At 37.4% G+C, this 17,945-nt stretch overlaps 1 protein-coding gene across 3 annotated transcripts in view; it reads left to right on the top strand.

The window, feature by feature from the left end:
- The window catches only part of PCMT1 (protein-L-isoaspartate (D-aspartate) O-methyltransferase), a 53,068-nt gene extending 35,123 nt beyond the window's left edge, over nt 1-17,945 (top strand). Inside the window, exons 6-9 of one of the 3 annotated variants that reach the window (XR_006889792.1) lie at nt 664-749; nt 4,620-4,789; nt 16,569-16,650; nt 17,138-17,945. Coding sequence is in view for 2 of the 3 variants with exons in the window: in XM_046669883.1 (XP_046525839.1) it covers nt 664-749; nt 4,620-4,789; nt 17,138-17,150 (269 nt within the window). In the remaining variant the exon portion in view is untranslated. Of the gene's footprint in view, nt 1-663; nt 750-4,619; nt 4,837-16,568; nt 16,651-17,137 lie in introns of all 3 variants that reach the window. The other 2 variants (XM_046669883.1, XM_046669884.1) reach the window with 2 other exon arrangements.

The following is a 17,945-nucleotide window of genomic DNA, read 5'->3' as shown; positions in this document are numbered from 1 at the left end:
CCCTTTGTCTGTTTATACAAATTGTAAATCTCTTCTCCCGTTCCATGGCATGCCTTTCACACTCATTTTGTTACTTTTTTGATAAATATAAATTCCTAATTTTAATGTAGTCAAACTTACCAGTTTTTCTGGTGCTTTTCTGTGTCCTCTTTAAGGCTACTCTGAAGTCATGAAGCTATGTCCCTATATTATTTCTCAGAAACTTGAGGGCCGGCCGGGTTGTGCAGCGGTTAAGTTTGCACGTTCTACTTCGGGGCAGCCTGGGGTTCGCTGGTTCAGATCCCGGGTGCAGACATGGTACTGCTTGGCATGCCATGCTGTAGTAGGCGTCCCACACATAAAGTAGAGGAAGATGGGCACAGATGTTAGCTCAGGGCTAGTCTTACTCAGCAAAAAAGAGGAGGATTGGTGGCAGATGTTAGCTCAGGGCTAATCTTCCTCAAAAAAAAAAAGAAACTTGAGGTCTTTGATCCTGTTGACATTGATTTTTGTGTATATATGAGGTAGAGGCCCGCATGTATATGTTTTCCATATGAGTATTCAATTGTCACAGCATCATTTATTAAAAAATCTATCCTTTCCCTGCTTTACACCTCTTACAATTCTTCACGTTAGGTAGTTCTGTCTGAACAGGTTTTTAAAGCATGACTTTTTTTCTTTCAGTGGGAGATGGAAGAATGGGATATCCTGAAGAAGCCCCTTATGATGCTATTCATGTAGGAGCCGCAGCCCCAGTTGTGCCCCAGGCAGTGAGTTGGGTTTTTTCTGTGTTTGTGTGCTTTATTCAACTAAAACTCTAAAAGATTTATAGCGAGATGACTTCTAGATGACGTCCAGAATATACTTAGACTTTCCTATTGTGCATTTTTGTCACAGTTAGTAGGTAATGTTTTTCATATGCAAATAATTGTATAAACAACATGAAGATTACTAAACCCCAGCTCATGGCTGTCTTATTTGAAGCAGTATTTGATCCAGCCAAGAACTAGTACACCAGTAGAACTGGGAAAATCCCTCTGGAGTTCACGACCTGAGAGTCACTTGGTGTTTTATTAAAGACCAGAATATGCAAGACTATGTTAGGTGCATGGAGAGACCAGGGTGTATTTATCATACGTTTTACCTTCACAAAGCTTATATTCTAGAATAGATGTGTCATACTTGTGACAGGGAAGTTAACGAGATAATAGCATACCATTAGCATATGATATATATTGAATGGAAAAGAAAAATACGTGCTGTAGGAGTTTGAGGGAGGGGGTTGAATTTTGTGTAGAGTGGTCAGGGAGACTTGCCCAGGAGTGGGGCCTGGACTGGGTCTGGAAGAGGAGTGGGGTTGCCTGGCTGCAGTGAGAGGGAGGGATGCTCCAGTACTGTGTGTTACATAGTCAGGGAAATGTGTAAGTACGAGATGGATTTTTCATTTTAGGAAGACTCTGAAAGCTTCCGTCAACTCTTAATAATCCTTCATTAAGTTCACTGAAGTCTCAGGTTTCTGTTACATATGAGTTTTACATAGTTCTTAACTAGACAGCTAGAGGCTGAAAGTGACACTGTCTCTTATGCCCAGTCTTATCCACTCTCTGACCTGGAAAGTGTTCTTTTTCGTATGTTTAGATCAGTTATGAGAAGCTGAAAGTTGGGGAATTTGTTCTGGTCATTGACTTGCTGCTTGTTGGCTGAATGACTTTGGGAAAATCACTTATTCTCTCTGGCCCTGTTATCTGTTTAAAAAACATACTAAGCCAGTGGTTTTAAGACGTTTAAATTGAAATATTAATATGCTGTAGAAAGGTATATGAGTCATAAGTGAATAGCTCAGTGAATTTTCACATATGACCACACGATCAGTAGTTTTTTTTAACTTTTTAAAAAATATATTGGCAGCTTAGTAGGAGCAATGACAATCTGAACTAGACCTGTGTTTACATGAAGGAGCTTGGGTACAGGGCTCATCTTCCCCACCAAGGCCCGGAGATTATCTTGAAGGGCGTTTCCGGCTTTAGCTCAAGATGAATTTAAATGTTGTAGTAGCACTTTTAGGGGTATTATAGGGGTCTTTACACATCTGATTAAATTTAAAGATAGATACTGACGGGGCTTTCTAGTTTTAAGATAACAGAGTAAAGATGTTTATGCCTCCTCTTGGATATCACCCCAAAACAAATAGAAAAACAAGAAATAGAAACGCAGACTCCATATTCACTTATCTGGGGGATTACACCTGCAATCCTGAACTCTACAATGTGGGACAGAAAGGAAATGGAGTAATGACTGACTCAGGAACCGAGGAGACTGCAGAGGGGGTGTCAATGCAGAAGCAGTTTGCTCTGCAGGACTCTGGAAAGGCTTAGAAATTGGAGGCGTCAGGACCTTGGGAATCAGAGATGAAGCTTGAGTCTGAAAGGGGGCTGCTGCTTGAAGTTCTGTAGGAGGAACGGTTAGTCCTAAGCCCGAAGTAAGAAAATTTCCAAGAACTGAAGGACATGATTCTGTAGTTTGAAAAGATCTATTGAGTGTCCAGTACAATGAATTTTTTAAAAAAGAAAAAAAAGAACCACCATATCACCATGAAATTTCAGGATATTAGGGATAAAGAGAACATTCTAAAACTTCCAGAAAAACAAAACAGGTAATCTGTTGAGGACTGGTAACGAGAAAGGCATCAGACTGTGAATAGCAGCATTAAAACCAACAAGTCAGAGGAACAAACTATCCCAATTCTGAACTGAAAATGATTTCCAGCCTTGAAATCTGTACCCACACATATGGCCCTATCTGTAGAATAAAGGGAATTTTAGGCTTGCACATCTCAGTCTTTCTCTTTTAAAATATTCCATGCATTGTTTTATAGAATACTTCTTGAGGAATTGCTTTAGTAACATCATCAAATAGTGAGGAAGGAGAGAGGCAGTAGGAAAAACCAGAAAGAGGCTCAGCAGGATGCAGGAAGGGAGAACTTCCTGCTCAGAGAGAGGGGATGCGAGTTCCCAGTGTTGTTGCCAAGGGACAGCCCAGGATGAAAGCTGTGCAGCAGGCCTGGGGAAGCAGCAGGCCAGGGTTGGGGCACGAGGAGGAAGGCACTAGAAGGAAGCCCTCCCTCTGCCCCCAAAAACATGTACCAATGAGATAGGTTTGACTGTGTGAAAATTTCATGGAGAAGCTGTGGGAGGGCACAAAGATTTAGAAACAGTTACAAAGAAAATTAAGTGAATGAAAAAGAAAAACCTTTAATTTTTAACTGCAAGAAAAGCAACTATTGTATAAGAAAAGAAACAATCATTGGATACCTGTTGGCTCAGCTGCAAATTATATTTACATGGTCATAACTGAAAATGGTTTTAATGAAAAATTATGATGTTGGTTGGATTGGGGAAAAGGAGCAGAATGTATGTAAGAGAGCTCAGTCCTCATCTAGTATGTAATGTGAAATTAAAAAGTAAATACTGTACAGCACGGTGACTACTTCACAATACTGTATTGTATATTTGAAAGTTGCTAAGACAGTAGATCTTAAAAGTTCTCATTACAAGAAAAAAAATTGTAACTGTGTGGTGATAGATGTTAATTGAACTTATTGTGGTAATCATTTTGCAATATGTACGTGTATCAAATCATTATGTCGTACACCTAAAACTAATATATATTAGTTATATTTCAATTAAAAAAATAAAAGACACTTTAGAAATAAGCACTACAAAAAAAATACTAGAAGACACAGCTAAAAGGATTTAAAATGACTGGATTTAGGGAGTCAGATTGGGGTGGGGAGAAGTCTGCTGTTTTTCATTATAGACCTTGACTTTTAGGAAAACAACTCAAAGGATGCTTGCCAATATTGCTTTGGTAAAAATTAAAATGGAAAATAAAATAGACTTGTAGACAACCAAAATTTTAGTTAGGATAATTCGATCAAAGTAAGTTTTCTTCCTTATTGTTTTTGATGAGTGGTGATCTCCACACAAAAATGGTAACGTGATTTCAAAGCTCTCTGACTGCAGGGGCCCTCACTGAGTGGTCTTGTTTCTCCCCTGACAGGGGCATCACGTTCTACTGCTGCAGGGACTCTAGCCCCACCTTCCCTTTCATGGTGCCAGTAATCCTGTATTCAGTCATAAAACCAAGGTTCTCTTATCTTTGGTTCAGCATACCCTGGAGGCTACAGTAATAGGATAGGGATTCCTTGCTGATTTTCTACACTTCCTCTCCCCTCTTCCTCCTTCTAGCCCACAGAGATTCAAAACAGGCATCTAGGCATTAGAATTTTCTGCTCTGCCTTTGGCCTTCCTGCCCAAGAGGATAGTTCTGCATTACGTGGTTCACTCAAAAATTTTGAGCACTGTGGTTGTACCAGGTACTATGGTAGATGCTTGGGGTACAAAGATGGATAAGACACAGTCCTTATCATCAAAGAACTTGTAATTTAGTAGGGAGGTCCATAGGTAGATGAGTAAGTGGATAATTGATTAATAAGTTTAACAGTCATAGTATGTATGTGCTAAGTAGAGTACATTTCTGCTTTCTGCCCATGGATGGTGAAAACTGTTTATAGTGATGCAAAACGACTGTTAGTGTAAAGCCTGTAACTCAGTGTGTATGTGTTTTCCTTTTTCTTTTAGCTGTTAGACCAGTTAAAGCCAGGTGGAAGATTGATATTGCCAGTTGGTCCTGCAGGTGGAAACCAGATGTTGGAGCAGTACGACAAGCTACAGGATGGCAGTATCAAAATGAAACCTCTGATGGGAGTGATATACGTGCCTTTAACAGATAAGGAAAAGCAGTGGTCCAGGTGGAAGTGATTTTCTCTTCTGCTCTTTCTTCTTCCACACCTGCAAGGTGAAAGGGTGTGAATTTTAAGACATTACACCACAGGGCTGCCTTTTTGGTTGTCACCTTTATGCTTCTCCATTTTAACATCAGAAATTCACTACATTAAAAATGTGGAAAAATCTTGCATGGTCTGCCCTTCTTTTGATTTAAATCATTTTTTTTTTTTGGGAAAAGGGGGTGAGACTTGGTTGGCACACAGATTTTTTTTTCTTTTTTCTCCTGAAGAGGCTTCCAGCCACAGTTCAGTACTTTCTAAGGATATTTTATTATTGGCCACTCTGTCTATATTTACCACTTATTTTCATAGCTGCTGTATGGTCATGGAAACAGCGGCTTTGGTCGGCAGAGAAGGGGCTGTCACATTCTGCCCTGTTCCCTGTCTGTTGTACTGTTGTTTTAAAGAAGGGTAAAGATACTCTTGTCCCAGTTTTCAAAGGTGTCAGAATCCCAGAGAGGACATTCTTCCTCTCAGCTTGCTTTCTCTCTTTCAGTCAGATTCCCAGATGGCTGACAGCCTGTGCCTGCCTTACATTAGGCTGCTGCTTCAGAGCTGCTGTAAGGAGTAAACTTCCCACCGTTCTCTAGAACAGGCCACCAGTTTTTAAGCTCCTCTACCTAAGCTCCTGGGGAGGGGAGGAGAGGGGTTCAGTAAGCTACCCAGTGAGTGCCCAGGTCTCACAAACCCACCCAAAGGACCAATAGCATGCAGCACAATCTTCAGCACAGCATGGCTCATGTAATGCCCACTTTTGTTTTATGTCTCAGCATAATTGGAGTATTTTGTTAGAAGCCAAAATTTCTCTTGTTCTTCTCTTCCTCCTCCTCCTCCCCACTCTGTCCAGAGGGAATGAGGGAGATCAATAAGTAAGAGTTACGTTAGCTAAGACTACTTGAATTTAAATGCCAAAATAAGAAAGTCTTTACAGTTTCTTTGTTTTAGAATCTATTTTTATTTGGCAAAGTTACTTATTTTAAGGTCATTATTTTCTTAATAAGTAAAATGGTGATTATAAGTTTAATATTTTATTTTTGGGAAAGAGTAAACCTTTTGAATGAATGTTTAATTACAACAATGGTAATGAATCTAACTCAGTTTTGTTCAAAACTGAGTATTATTATTATTTTTTATTGAGTTAATGATAGGTTACAATCTTGTAAAGTTTCAGTTGTATATTATTGTCTGTCAGTCGTGTTGTAGGTGCAACCCTTCACCCTTTGTGCCCAGCCCCCAACCCCCCTTCCCCTGGTAGCCACTAATCTGTTCTCTTTGTCCACAGCTTTAAAGTCCTCATATGAGTGGATTCATACAGAGATTGTCCTTTTCTATCTGGCTTATTTCACTTAACATAATTCCCTCAAGGTCCATCCATGTTGTTGCAAATGGGATGATTTTGTTCTTTTTTACGGCTGAGTAGTATTCCATTGTATATGTATACCACATCTTCTTTATCCAGTCATCGGTTGATGGGCACTTAGGTTGCTTCCACGTCTTGGTGATTGTAAATAATGCTGCGGTAAACATTGGGGTGCATAGGACTTTTGGAATTGCTGACTTCAAGCTCTCTGGATAGATACCCAGTAGTGGAATAGCTGGATCATATGGTAGTTCTATTTTTAATTTTTTGAGGAATTTCCATACTGTTTTCCATAGTGGCTGCACCAGTTTGCCTTCCCACTAGCAGTGTATGAGGGTTCCTTTTTCTCCACAACCTCCCCAACATTTGTTACTATTTGTTTTAGTTATTTTTGTCATTCTAATGGGTGTAAGGTGATATCTTAGCGTAGTTTTGATTTGCATTTCCCTGATGATCAGCGATGATGAACATCTTTTCATGTGCCTGTTGGCCATCCGTATATCTTCTTTGGAGAAATGTCTTTTCATGTCTCCAGCCCATTTTTTGATTGGGTTGTTTGATATTTTGTTGTTGAGTTGCCAGAGTTCTTTATATATTATGGATATTAAGCCTTTGTCAGATATATGACTTGCAAATATTTTTTCCCAGTTAGTGGGTTGTTTTTTTGTTTCAATCCTGTTTTCATTTGCCTTGAAGAAGCTCTTTAGTCTGATGAAGTCCCATTTGTTTATTCTTTCTCTTGTTTCCCTTGTCTGAGAAGACATGGTGTCTGAAAAGATCCTTTTAATACTGATGTCAAAGAGTGTACTGCCTACGTTTTCTTCTAGAAGCCTTATGGTTTCAGGTCTCAGCTTTAGGTCTTTGATCCATTTTGAGTTTATTTTGGTGAATGGTGAAAAAGAATGGTCAATTTTCATTCTTTTACATGTGGTTGTCCAGTTTTCCCAGCACCATTTGTTGAAAAGACTTTTCTCCATTGTAGGCCTTCAGCTCCTTTGTTGAAGATAAGCTGTCCATAGATGTGTGGTTTTATTTCTGGGCTTTCAATTCTGTTCCATGGATCTGTGCACCTGTTTTTGTACCAGTACCATGCTGTTTTGATTCCTGTAGCTTTGTAGTAAGTTTTGAAGTCAGGGATTGTGATGCCTCTCGTTTTGTTCTTTTTACTCAGGATTGCTTTAGCAATTCGGGGTCTTTTGTTGCCCCATATGAAGTTTAGGATTCTTTGTTCTAATTCTGTAAAGAATGTCATTGGGATTCTGATTAGGATGGCATTGAATCTGTAGATTGCTTTAGGTAGAACGGACATTTTAACTATGTTTATTCTTCCAATCCATGTACATGGAATGTCTTTCCACCTCTTTATGTGATCATCCATTTCTTTCAGCAAAGCCTTGTAATTTTCATTGTATAGGTCTTTTGCCTCCTTGGTTAAATTTTTTCCTAGATATGTTATTCTTTTTGTTGCGATTGTAAATGGGATTGTATTCTTGAGTTCTCTTTTTGTTCTTTATTAGAGTATAGAAATGCAACTGATTTTTTTAAGTTGATTTTGTACCCTATAACTTTACTGTAGTTGTTGATTATTTCTGATAGTTTTCTGGTGGATTCTTTAGCATATATAAAATCATGTCTGCAAACACTGAGTGTTTCACTTCTTCATTTCCTATTTGGATTCCTTTTACTCCTTTTTCTTGCCTAATTGCTCTGGCCAAAACCTCCAATGTTGAATAAGAGTGGTGAGAGTGGGCACTCTTGTCTTGTTCTTATTCTCAGAAGGATGGATGGTGCTCAGTCTTCCCCCATTGAGTATGATGTTGGCTGTGGCTTTGTCATATATGGCTTTTATTATGTTGAGGTACTTTCTTTCTATCCCCATTTTGTTAAGAGTTTTTATCATAGATCGAGGTTGGATTTTGTCAAATGCTTTCTCTTTGTCTATTGAGATGATCATGTGGTTTTTATTCCTCATTTTTTTAGTGTAGTGTATCACATTGATTGATATGTGGATGTTGAACCATCCCTGTGTCCCTTATATAAATGCCACTTGATCATGTTGTATGGTCTTTTTGATGTATTGCTGTAATTGATTTGCCAGTATTTTGTTGAGTATTTTTGCATCTATGTTCATCAGCGATATTGGCCTGTAGTTTTCCTTTTTTGTGTTGTCCTTGTCAGGCTTTGGTATCAGGATGATGTTGGCCTTGTAGAATGTGTTAGGAAGTGCTCCATTTTCCCTAATTTTTTGAGTAGTTTGAGAAGGATAAGTCTTAAGTCTTTTTTGAATATTTGGTAGAATTCTCTGGGGAAGCCATCTGGTCTTGGACTTTTATTTTTTGGGACGTTTTTGATTACTGTTTCAATGTCTTTACTTGTGATTGGTCTGTTCAGAGTATCTGTTTCTTCTTGATTCAACTTTGGGAGGTTGTAACAGTCTAAGAATTTATCCATTTCTTCTAGGTTGTCCAATTTGTTGCCATATAGTTTTTATAGTATTCTCTTATAATCTTTTATATTTCTGTGATATCTATTGTAATTTCTCCTCTTTCATTTCTAATTTTATTTATTTGCACTTTCTCTCTTTTTTTCTTTGTGAGTCTGACCAAGGGTTTGTCAGTTTTGTGTATCTTCTCAAAGAACTAGCTCTTTGTTTCATTGATCCTTTCTACTGTCTTTTTTGTTTCAATTTCATTTATTTCTGCTCTGATTTTTATTGTTTCCCTCCTTCTGCTGACTTTGGCCTTGTTTGTTCTTCTTTTTCTAAATCTGTCAGGTGTATTTTGAGATTGCTTATTTGCAATTTCTCTTGTTTGTTAAGGCATGAGGGCCTTCTTGAGGATTTCTTGTAAGGGGAGGGAGGTTTTGTGGTGATGAACTCCCTTAGCTTTTGTTTATCTGGGAAAGTTTTTATTTCTCCATCATATCTGAAGGATACTTTTGCTGGATAGAGTGTTCTTGGCTGAAGGTTTTTGTCTTTCCAAGATTTGCATATATCATTCCACTCTCTCCTAGCCTGTAAGGTTTTTGCTGAGAAATCTACTGAAAGCCTGATAGGGGTTGCTTTGCAAGTTATTTTTCTCTGCCTTGCTGCCCTTAGTATTTTTTCTTTGTCATTCACTTTTGCCAGTGTCACTACTATATGCCTTGCAGTAGGTCTTTTTACATTGATATGGTTAGGGGATCTGTTGGTCTCTATCAATGGATTTCTAGCTATTTGCCCAGATTTGGGAAGTTCTCTGCTATTATTTCTTTGCACAAGCTTTCTGCACCATTTTCCTTCTCTTCTCCCTCTGGAATGCCTATAATCCTTATGTTGCATTTCCTAATTGAATTGGATATTTCTTGGGGAATTTCTTCCTTTCTTTTTAGTCTTAGTTGTCTTTCCACCTTCATCTGGAACGTTTCTGTATTTCTGTCCTCAGTATTGCTGATTCATTCCTCCAAAATATCAGCTCTATTGTTCAGAGAATCCATATCCTTTTTTATCTCATCCATTGTGTTTTTCATCTCCAATATTTCTGATTGGTTCTTCTGTATAGTTGCAATCTCTTTTGTGAAGTAGGTCCTGAATTCATTGAACTATCTGCATTTTCTTAGAACTCATGGAGTTCTTTTTATGATAACTATTTTGAATTCTCTGTCATTTAGATTACAGATTTCTGTGCCTTCAGGATTGATTTCTGGATACTTGTCATTTTCCTTCTGGTCTGGAGATTTGATATATTTTTTCATACTGGTAGGCGGCATGTATTTGTGCTTCTGCATTGTGGTAGTATTTGATTGCCACTTACACCTGCCGCCTCTGGGTGGGGGTCAAGAGCTGTGTATTCTGAGCCCACTGTAATCCTCTTCACAGCTCCCAGGTACTCTATGGGGGTGGCGGGTTGGGGGGAGGGGCACTTTCTTTCTCCTGCACAATCTCAGGGACTTCTCACTCTGCCCTTGCTCTGCTCTCCTTGGGTGTTAACTTCCTGAAGATGCCCCTGCGATATCTAGTCACCTCTGTGTGGGGGCTTTCCCCTGGGCTGTGAGGGACCTTGGAGAGGGATGGTGTTCGCATGGAGGGCTATTCCCTCCCCCCTTTCCTCAGAGTCATGTGCCGTCCCTGGGTTGCTGCCCTTCAGGGAGGAAGAGAAGAATTCTCGCACCTCGTTCCGGTTCCTTGTGGTGAGGGGGTCTCCAGTACCTCCACCTTCCAACATATGGCTATGTGGGTCTCTCAGACATCGTTTGTATTGTGTGGATGTCCCCTGTTGGAATATGAATGTCCTTTTCATTATATCTTACAGGGGAGAGTTTATGGGGAGAGCTCACTCCGCCATGATGCTGATGTCACTCCCTCAGCCACTTCTTAAAAAAATAATATAAAAAGATAACAGTCTTGTCAATTAGAATCAGATATAGTTATTAACAAGTAATTATGACCTTCCTTCACTTTGCTTCTAGTATGGTTATACCATTACATAATTGTATGATTCCTATTGTATAAAAGGGGCAAACATCACTAAAATTACTGGAATTTGATGTCAAGAGTTCAAATTTTCATTAATAAGTTTTGTTTTTCTCTTCATATATAATAAATGTTAGTATCGAACATTCTACCTATAATTTAGTGATGAAGGAATTACAAAAAGGCCTTTTGTTTTTATAACTAGAAGTGGATTTACTGTTAAGCTAATGAAACTTCAGCTTCCGGACCCTCACTGGTGTAGGGTCCTACCTGGCCTTATACCTCAAGTTATAAGCATAGTCTTGTTTTCAGTCTTTTGTTTTTTCCCCCCTTCACAAACAGGTGAATTATATAATTATCTAAGCTTTAGGTCTCTAAAACACCTGGATCCACCTCTGATAAAACTATTTGTTTTAAATTTAGAATAATTTTTAAATTTATGGGCAATTATTCAGTCATTTACCAAATATTTAAATGTATATATGCTTATTTTTCTTTTTGGTCTTAAGCTTTTTAAAACATTAAGCAATTTTTCATGTTTGCATCATTGGAAACTTTTCTCTAGTTATGCTAGGAGGACTTTCTAATTTTTTTAATTGTAGATTTGCTGTGTATTTGTTCAAACACATTTGCCTACATCCAAAGATGCAGTTCTAATTATAAAGATAATCAATTACTTGATTGTAAATCTTGAAGTTTAAACAATATAAAAGTGAAACAAAATCTGGAAACCAACTTGGATAAAAACAACTGCCACAATTAAAAAATTTTGTACTGAAAGAAATTACTAGACACTAAGATATTTGAAAGGGTAAAATATCAACAGTTAATTGAAATTCTGGGGAGACGTTAATCTGCCACAGTCATGCATTGTTTAACGACAGGGATACATTCTAAGAAATGTGTCATCAGGTGATTTCCTCATTGTGCGAACATCACAGAGTGCACTTACACAAACCTAGATGGTACAGCCTCCTACACACGTAGGCTCTCTGGTACTGATCTTATGGGACCACATTGTATATGTGGGCTGTCGTTGACCAAAATGTTGAAGTATTATCTGGCGAATGACTGTATTTCTATTTGTGTTCATAAACCATCAGTCAGGGTCCAGGCAGGAAACAGAAAATATGCTTAGCTAGGATTTTGAAGTGATTTTAATGAAAGGAGTATTCAGAGAAATATGAGAAAGATTATGCGAACCAGTAAAGGATGTTGACATAATCAGGGAACGGGGACACCCAGGGAATAGTGGGAAGCTGTTACCACTCTAGGCCTTAAAAGGAGGAAGGAATTTTACTGGAAGCCATGGGAGCAGAGACAGCAGAGGGAAATGGGGGCGGGGAGGGAGTGTGGTCCCTGATGGGGGTTGTCGTGATAGAGGGAAGCAGCTGATCTATGAATCGCCTCAATTTTCTCTTGCCCTGGCCTCGTCTCTCTGCCCTGGCATCCTGTGGGCCAGACTTACTTAACCGAAAGTCAGAGGGGAAGGGGCCCTGTGGCAGATGTGGTCTGAGACGACTCTCTCCACCTCCTCCTCCCCGTGCGCTCCTCCTGCAGCACATACCCCTGCTGCTTTTAAAATTTTGGTCTGGGCTAGATTTGAGAGGCCATCTAGTTTTTGTGTGCTGTATTTCTATCCCCTTCAGGCCAATCTAAAACTGTTCTTGACAGAAAAAAAATGTGTTTATTTTAGATTGCATTTAATATTTTTATTGGGAACTTTGTCCTGTTGTTAAATTTGTTCAATATTTTTCAGTGTGAAGACTTTTTTAATGCATTTATTAATTCAACAAGCATGTGTTTGCCCACTGTGTCCAGACTGTACTAGGGCTGGGCGTACACAGCTGTGAATTTGAAACTGACCATTCTCCTGGAACTTGCAGTCACGTGGGAGACCAAAAAAATCCAAAGACCAGACAAGCAGGCAGTTAGAGTGTAGTGTGTTTAGACTCTGCCTTGAGGGCAGTAGGGAGCAATTGAAGTGCTGAAGCCAAGCAGGGAAGTGATCAGAATCACATTTCAGAATGATCACTCTGGCTGTGTTATAGAGCAGATTGCTAAGGGACAGAACTAGAGTCAGAAACAGGAGGTGGTTGTAGCCAGTCAGGGGCGAAATGATGGTGGCCTGAATTAAGGCAGCGGTAATAAGGATGGAATGTGGTTGAGAAGAGTTGCTTACTGTTTTTGTAAGTGCCCATCCCACATTTGGGCATTATCATCTGAAAAGCTCCTTAGTCAGTTTCTTGCCGGGCTAGATGATTTCTGTTCTTTCAGATTTTCTTCAGGGTTAATTTAACACCTCATCCTAGTGCTTTCCTATGACTCTCTTCTTGTCTCAGCTTCCCATCCTGCTCTTCCTGAGGAGTCCACACTAGTTGCCGTGCGCTCTGAGGGTGAGGGTCAACCTTTGCTGAGGAGTATGATAGAAACTATATGGAAAAAAGGAGGACCAGTGGGTATGCTGAATTCTGTTGCCAGATGAAGCCTGAAACATGACTGTAGACTTATGTCTCCTTATGCTTGGATTATGGTGGGTTAATCAAAGGGGAGATGTGGAGGCCACAGACCTGGAATCTGTAGTATGAGCTTCGTGACTATGGACTTGTAAGAATTGTATTAGTTGCTTCGTAAACTCTTAATACTTTTTAAGTTTGTATTTTTTATATGTAGAAATCAATATTTTGTTAATCTTCCGGTAAGTTTTATTTTTGCTTTTAATAGCCACAGTGTCAATGGAATAAGTCCATCTCTGGGTTGTGAAACAGGGATGTTTCAGGGTTCTCATTCCATAAACGCTTTATCAGTGTCTCCTTGAAGTGAGGTGTTATGAGTTGGTTGGGCATTTCTAGGATTGGCAGTGGAGGTCCTAGAGTATCCGTTTGATCCTCTGTTCCGTATCATTCTGTATTGTTCCGTTTTAATTTCTTCACATATGTTACAGCATTATGACATATTTTATATCCTTAAAGGCAGGGATATGTTCTGTTGCTTTTGGAATTCTTTTTATGTCTCTCATAATACTTTGTACAAAGTGAATTGTACAAAGCTTTTATTACCTTGGAAAACCCATTAATTAGAAAACATTCATGAATGTTGATTGTTATTTCCTGATACTACATCTTTTCATTTGTTCTTGATAAATAATATACAATATTAAATGTTAGTAGCTTAGAGTTATTAACCTAATAAATTATGTACAATTATATATTATAAAATCATCAGTATATACAGTTATTAACCTAATGAATATGTTTAGCACATATATAGCAATTTTAAAGAGCCCTTCTAGAAATTTAGGACATACTCCTTTTTATTGTAAATGTGCCATGCATGTCAGTCAGATAAAGAAAGATGTGGTTATGTAGAAGCTTGAACTTTAGGAAAAATTAATAAGTTGAAAGTTTTATGGATTTTGGAGTCTTAGGATGTGACAATGTTATGCATGCACTGGCAGCAAACTTTTGGTTTTCCTTGGCATCCTGAATGTTAAAATTCAGGTCTATAAACTTAATTTCTTCTTCTTAACTATTTTTTTTACTGCTGTACATTTCCTTCAATTTGTCTTTAAGAATACTGTCCCTAACTACCAAAGTAATGCCATGTGCATTGTAAAGATAGAAAAAAGTACAAAGAATAAAATAAAAACCACCCATAATCTCAGAACCCAGAGATAACCATTGTTAACATTTTGGTAGATATTTTTTCACTCTTTTATCCATAGATCTATATACATCTCTTTTGTAATCCTGAGATCATACAGTAGCACTATTTTTTAATCTCCTTTTATCCTTTAATAACATGGTTCCACATCATTAAACACTTTTTTACAATATGATTTTTTCCAGTTTTAGTGAGATATAATTGACATATAGCATTGTATTATTTTAGATGTACAACATAATGATTTGATCTATGTATATCTTACAAAATGATTACAACAATAAGTTGAGTTTTACGGTTTCAGGTCTTAGGTTCAAGCCTTTAATCCATTTTGAGTTAATTTTGTGTATAGTGTAAGATAGAGATTCAGTTTCATTCTTTTGCATGTGGCTATCCAGTTTTTCCAACAGCATTTATTGACGAGACTATCCTTTCCCCATCGTGCATTCTTGGCTCCTTAATTATTGATCGTATATGTGTGAGTTTATCTGTGGGCTCTCTATTTTCTTCCATTGACCTATGTGTCTGTTTTTTTGCCAGCACCATACTGTTTTGATTACTATAGCTTTGTAATAGAGTTTGAAATCAGAAATTGTGATGACAGCTTGTTCTTCTTTCTAAAGATTGCTTTGGCTATTTGGGGTCTTTTGTGGTTCTATACAAATTTTAGGACTGTTTGTTTTATTTCTGTGAAAAAATGCCATGGGAATTTTGATAGGGATTTCATTGAATCAGTAGACTGCTTTGGAAAGCATGGATATTTTAACAATATTAATTCTTCCAATCCATAAGCACAGAATTTCTTTTCATTTATTTGTGTGTTCTTCAATGTCTTTCATTAATGGCTTGTAGTTTTCAGTGTAGAGATCTTTCACCTTCTTGGTTAATTTATTCCTAGGTATTTTATTGTTTTTGATACAATTGTAAATGGGATTGTTTTCTTAATTGCTTTCTGATAGTTCGTTATTAGTGTATAGAAACGCAACTGATTTTTTTATATTGATTTTGTATCCTGCAACTTTACTGAATTAGTTTATTAGTTCTAACATTTTTTTGGTAGTCTTTAGAGTTTTCTATATATAATATCATGTCATCTGCAAAAAGAGACAGTTTTACTTCTTTTTTTCCGATTTTGATGCCTTTTATTTCTTTTTCTTGCCTAATTGCTCTGGCTAGGACTTCCAGTGCTATGTTGAATAAAAGTGGCGAGAGTGGGCATCCTTGTCTTGTTCCTGATCTTAGAGGAAAAGCTTTCAGCTTTTCACCGTTGAGTATGATGTTAGCTGTGGGCTTGTCATATATGGCCTTTGTTATGTTGAGGTACGTTCCCTCTACACCCAGTTTATTGGGAGTTTTTATCCTTTTCCTTTTTGAAAAAAATTTTTAAATGGAGAGGATATTTGGAAATGTGGTACTATGTTGTTGGGCAATAAGGATATTTATTTACAATATCCTTAATGCCTTGCAACAGGTAAATAAAATGTAAATTATTTGAAAAACAACAATAGTATCTTCATATTTTAAAAAGCACAAGTGAATTTAATTTATGAAAAGAGCACTTTGCAAGTGAACTCTTTGAAGATTAAATATTTTAATGCTTACATGAACTTAAGTAAAAGCTGTTCTGTGAGAATTTTAGTACTTAAATTACTTAGAAGAATATATTTAGAGGAACCAGAACTGATAATTTATCATTTAACAGATAATTCAGTGCTGTATGATGAAGGCAGCTTGTGGGAGAAGTAATTTTTAAAATATTTTCTTGCACAATTTACAAAGTTCAGGTTTTTAAAAAAAGCATATTGTCTGATAATCGCTTAATTCATCACTTACCTGGAAAATTTTAGCTCTTTATTTACCTTCCCTTCAAATTTATTTTAACAACTTAAAAAAATTTTTTATCTTAATTTTTATTATAAGCAAATTGCAAGAATAGTACAAAGAACTCTTGAATCTCTTCACCCAGAATTACAAGTTATTGATATTTTTCCACATTTGCTTTCTCACTCCCTCTTTCTCTCTCTCCCTCTATATATGTAATATTTTTTCTTGAATCATTTGAGATTTAGTTGCAAACGTCACACTTCTTTACCACTAAAGTACTTGAGTATTTAATATTTTTGCCACTCAGATTCCCCTCAAATATGAAGCTTTTAGGCTTTTCTGGTGGCTTTATTTTTTCACTTTAACAGCTTTATTGAGGTATGATTTGTATATCATACAACTTATTTTAGACTGCGTTTTTACTCCTTCCTTCCTCTCACTGGCAGTGGCTGGTACAGTGCTGCACCTGGCTGAGCGAATGGTTTCTTTTGGAGCTGATAAAGCTGCCTTATGAAATCAGCTGACCAGGTATATTATATCTACAGATGATGCTTTTTTCTCCCAAAGAGTTTGGGTTGAGATTGACCCACTCAACAATTGCTAACAGATGCTCTAAGCAAAAGGCTAAATTTTTGTCCAATTTTGTGAATGCAACTATAAAAAATTATTTGAACTCTAAATACTCAAGTCATCATTTTAAAATAAATAGTATTAGCAAGATCCTAGGTCTAAAAGTTATAACTTCTCTTAATTTTTTGGTCTTAAAGGAAGAATGTTATCGTTAGAATTAAAAAACAAAGAATTCCAGCCCTTTAGGTTCCATACTTCATTCTGGAGTAGCATGAGAGACGCTTGAATGGCTGACTTCCATTTTTGCTTTGTTTGCTCTTTTTTTAAAAAATAATATATTGCTTGGTGTATTTTTACTGATTTAATAGTGTGCCTAAACTATTAGAAAGCCAAGTTTTGCAGTATATAACTCCTGCTTACATATTTCTCTCTTTTTTCCCCTCAGGGACGAACTGTAAAAGCAACATCAGCTTGACCAGTATATAATATTACAGTGGATTGCTCATCTCAGTCCTCAGAGCTTTTTGAAAACCAACAACATCACAGCTTGTTTTCGACTTTGTTACACTATTATTTTCAGCATGAAAATGTGTGGTTTCGTAGGGTTTCTAATTCTTCAAAGAGGCACAGAAGCCAAATTGGTAGAGGAGGGATGCAAAGGATAAGTCCGTGTATTATTACTTTAACACGCCTACGTTTTACTTTAAAATATTAAAAAAAGGGCTTCTGCAAAATGGACAACTTAGTTTGTGAATTGATTTTGAGGAGTGGTTTTTCTTTTCTTAGACACTTAATGCTGTTCCAATATGAATTTATCAGATCGCTTTCGTGCATCAGATAACACCACCATTCACAAGTTTGGATTCTTGGTTTTTGGACGTCTCTTAGATGCTACTAAGAAAATAGAGATGAGCTTCCTTTTTTAAAGCTTTTGATGTGGTGTCATAGAGTAGCATGTTGTAGATACAATCAGCTGCTTCGTTACCTTACAACTAAGCGTTTGTAAATATTAAAACTTAGGAGGATGGCCAGCGATGTCTCTTAAAACACTCAGCTGTTCAGATTGGACATAATTGACATAGTTCTTCTTTCTCTCTTTAAAAATTATAGGAGACCCGTAGCTCAGTGTTGTTTTTCTCTTTCTGATTTGCTGCTGATAATGTACATGAATTTACCCTGCTGTGTAAGCTGTGTCCTAGCTACTGAACAGTTTATGCAGTGCTGCTTTGCCAAATAAAGTTGAAAGTAAAGAG

This window comes from Equus quagga, chromosome 8 (assembly GCF_021613505.1).
Source record: "Equus quagga isolate Etosha38 chromosome 8, UCLA_HA_Equagga_1.0, whole genome shotgun sequence".
Taxonomy (NCBI): domain Eukaryota; kingdom Metazoa; phylum Chordata; class Mammalia; order Perissodactyla; family Equidae; genus Equus; species Equus quagga.
The sequence above is the reverse complement of the archived record's forward strand: the minus strand, read 5'-3'. Positions and strand labels throughout refer to the sequence as shown.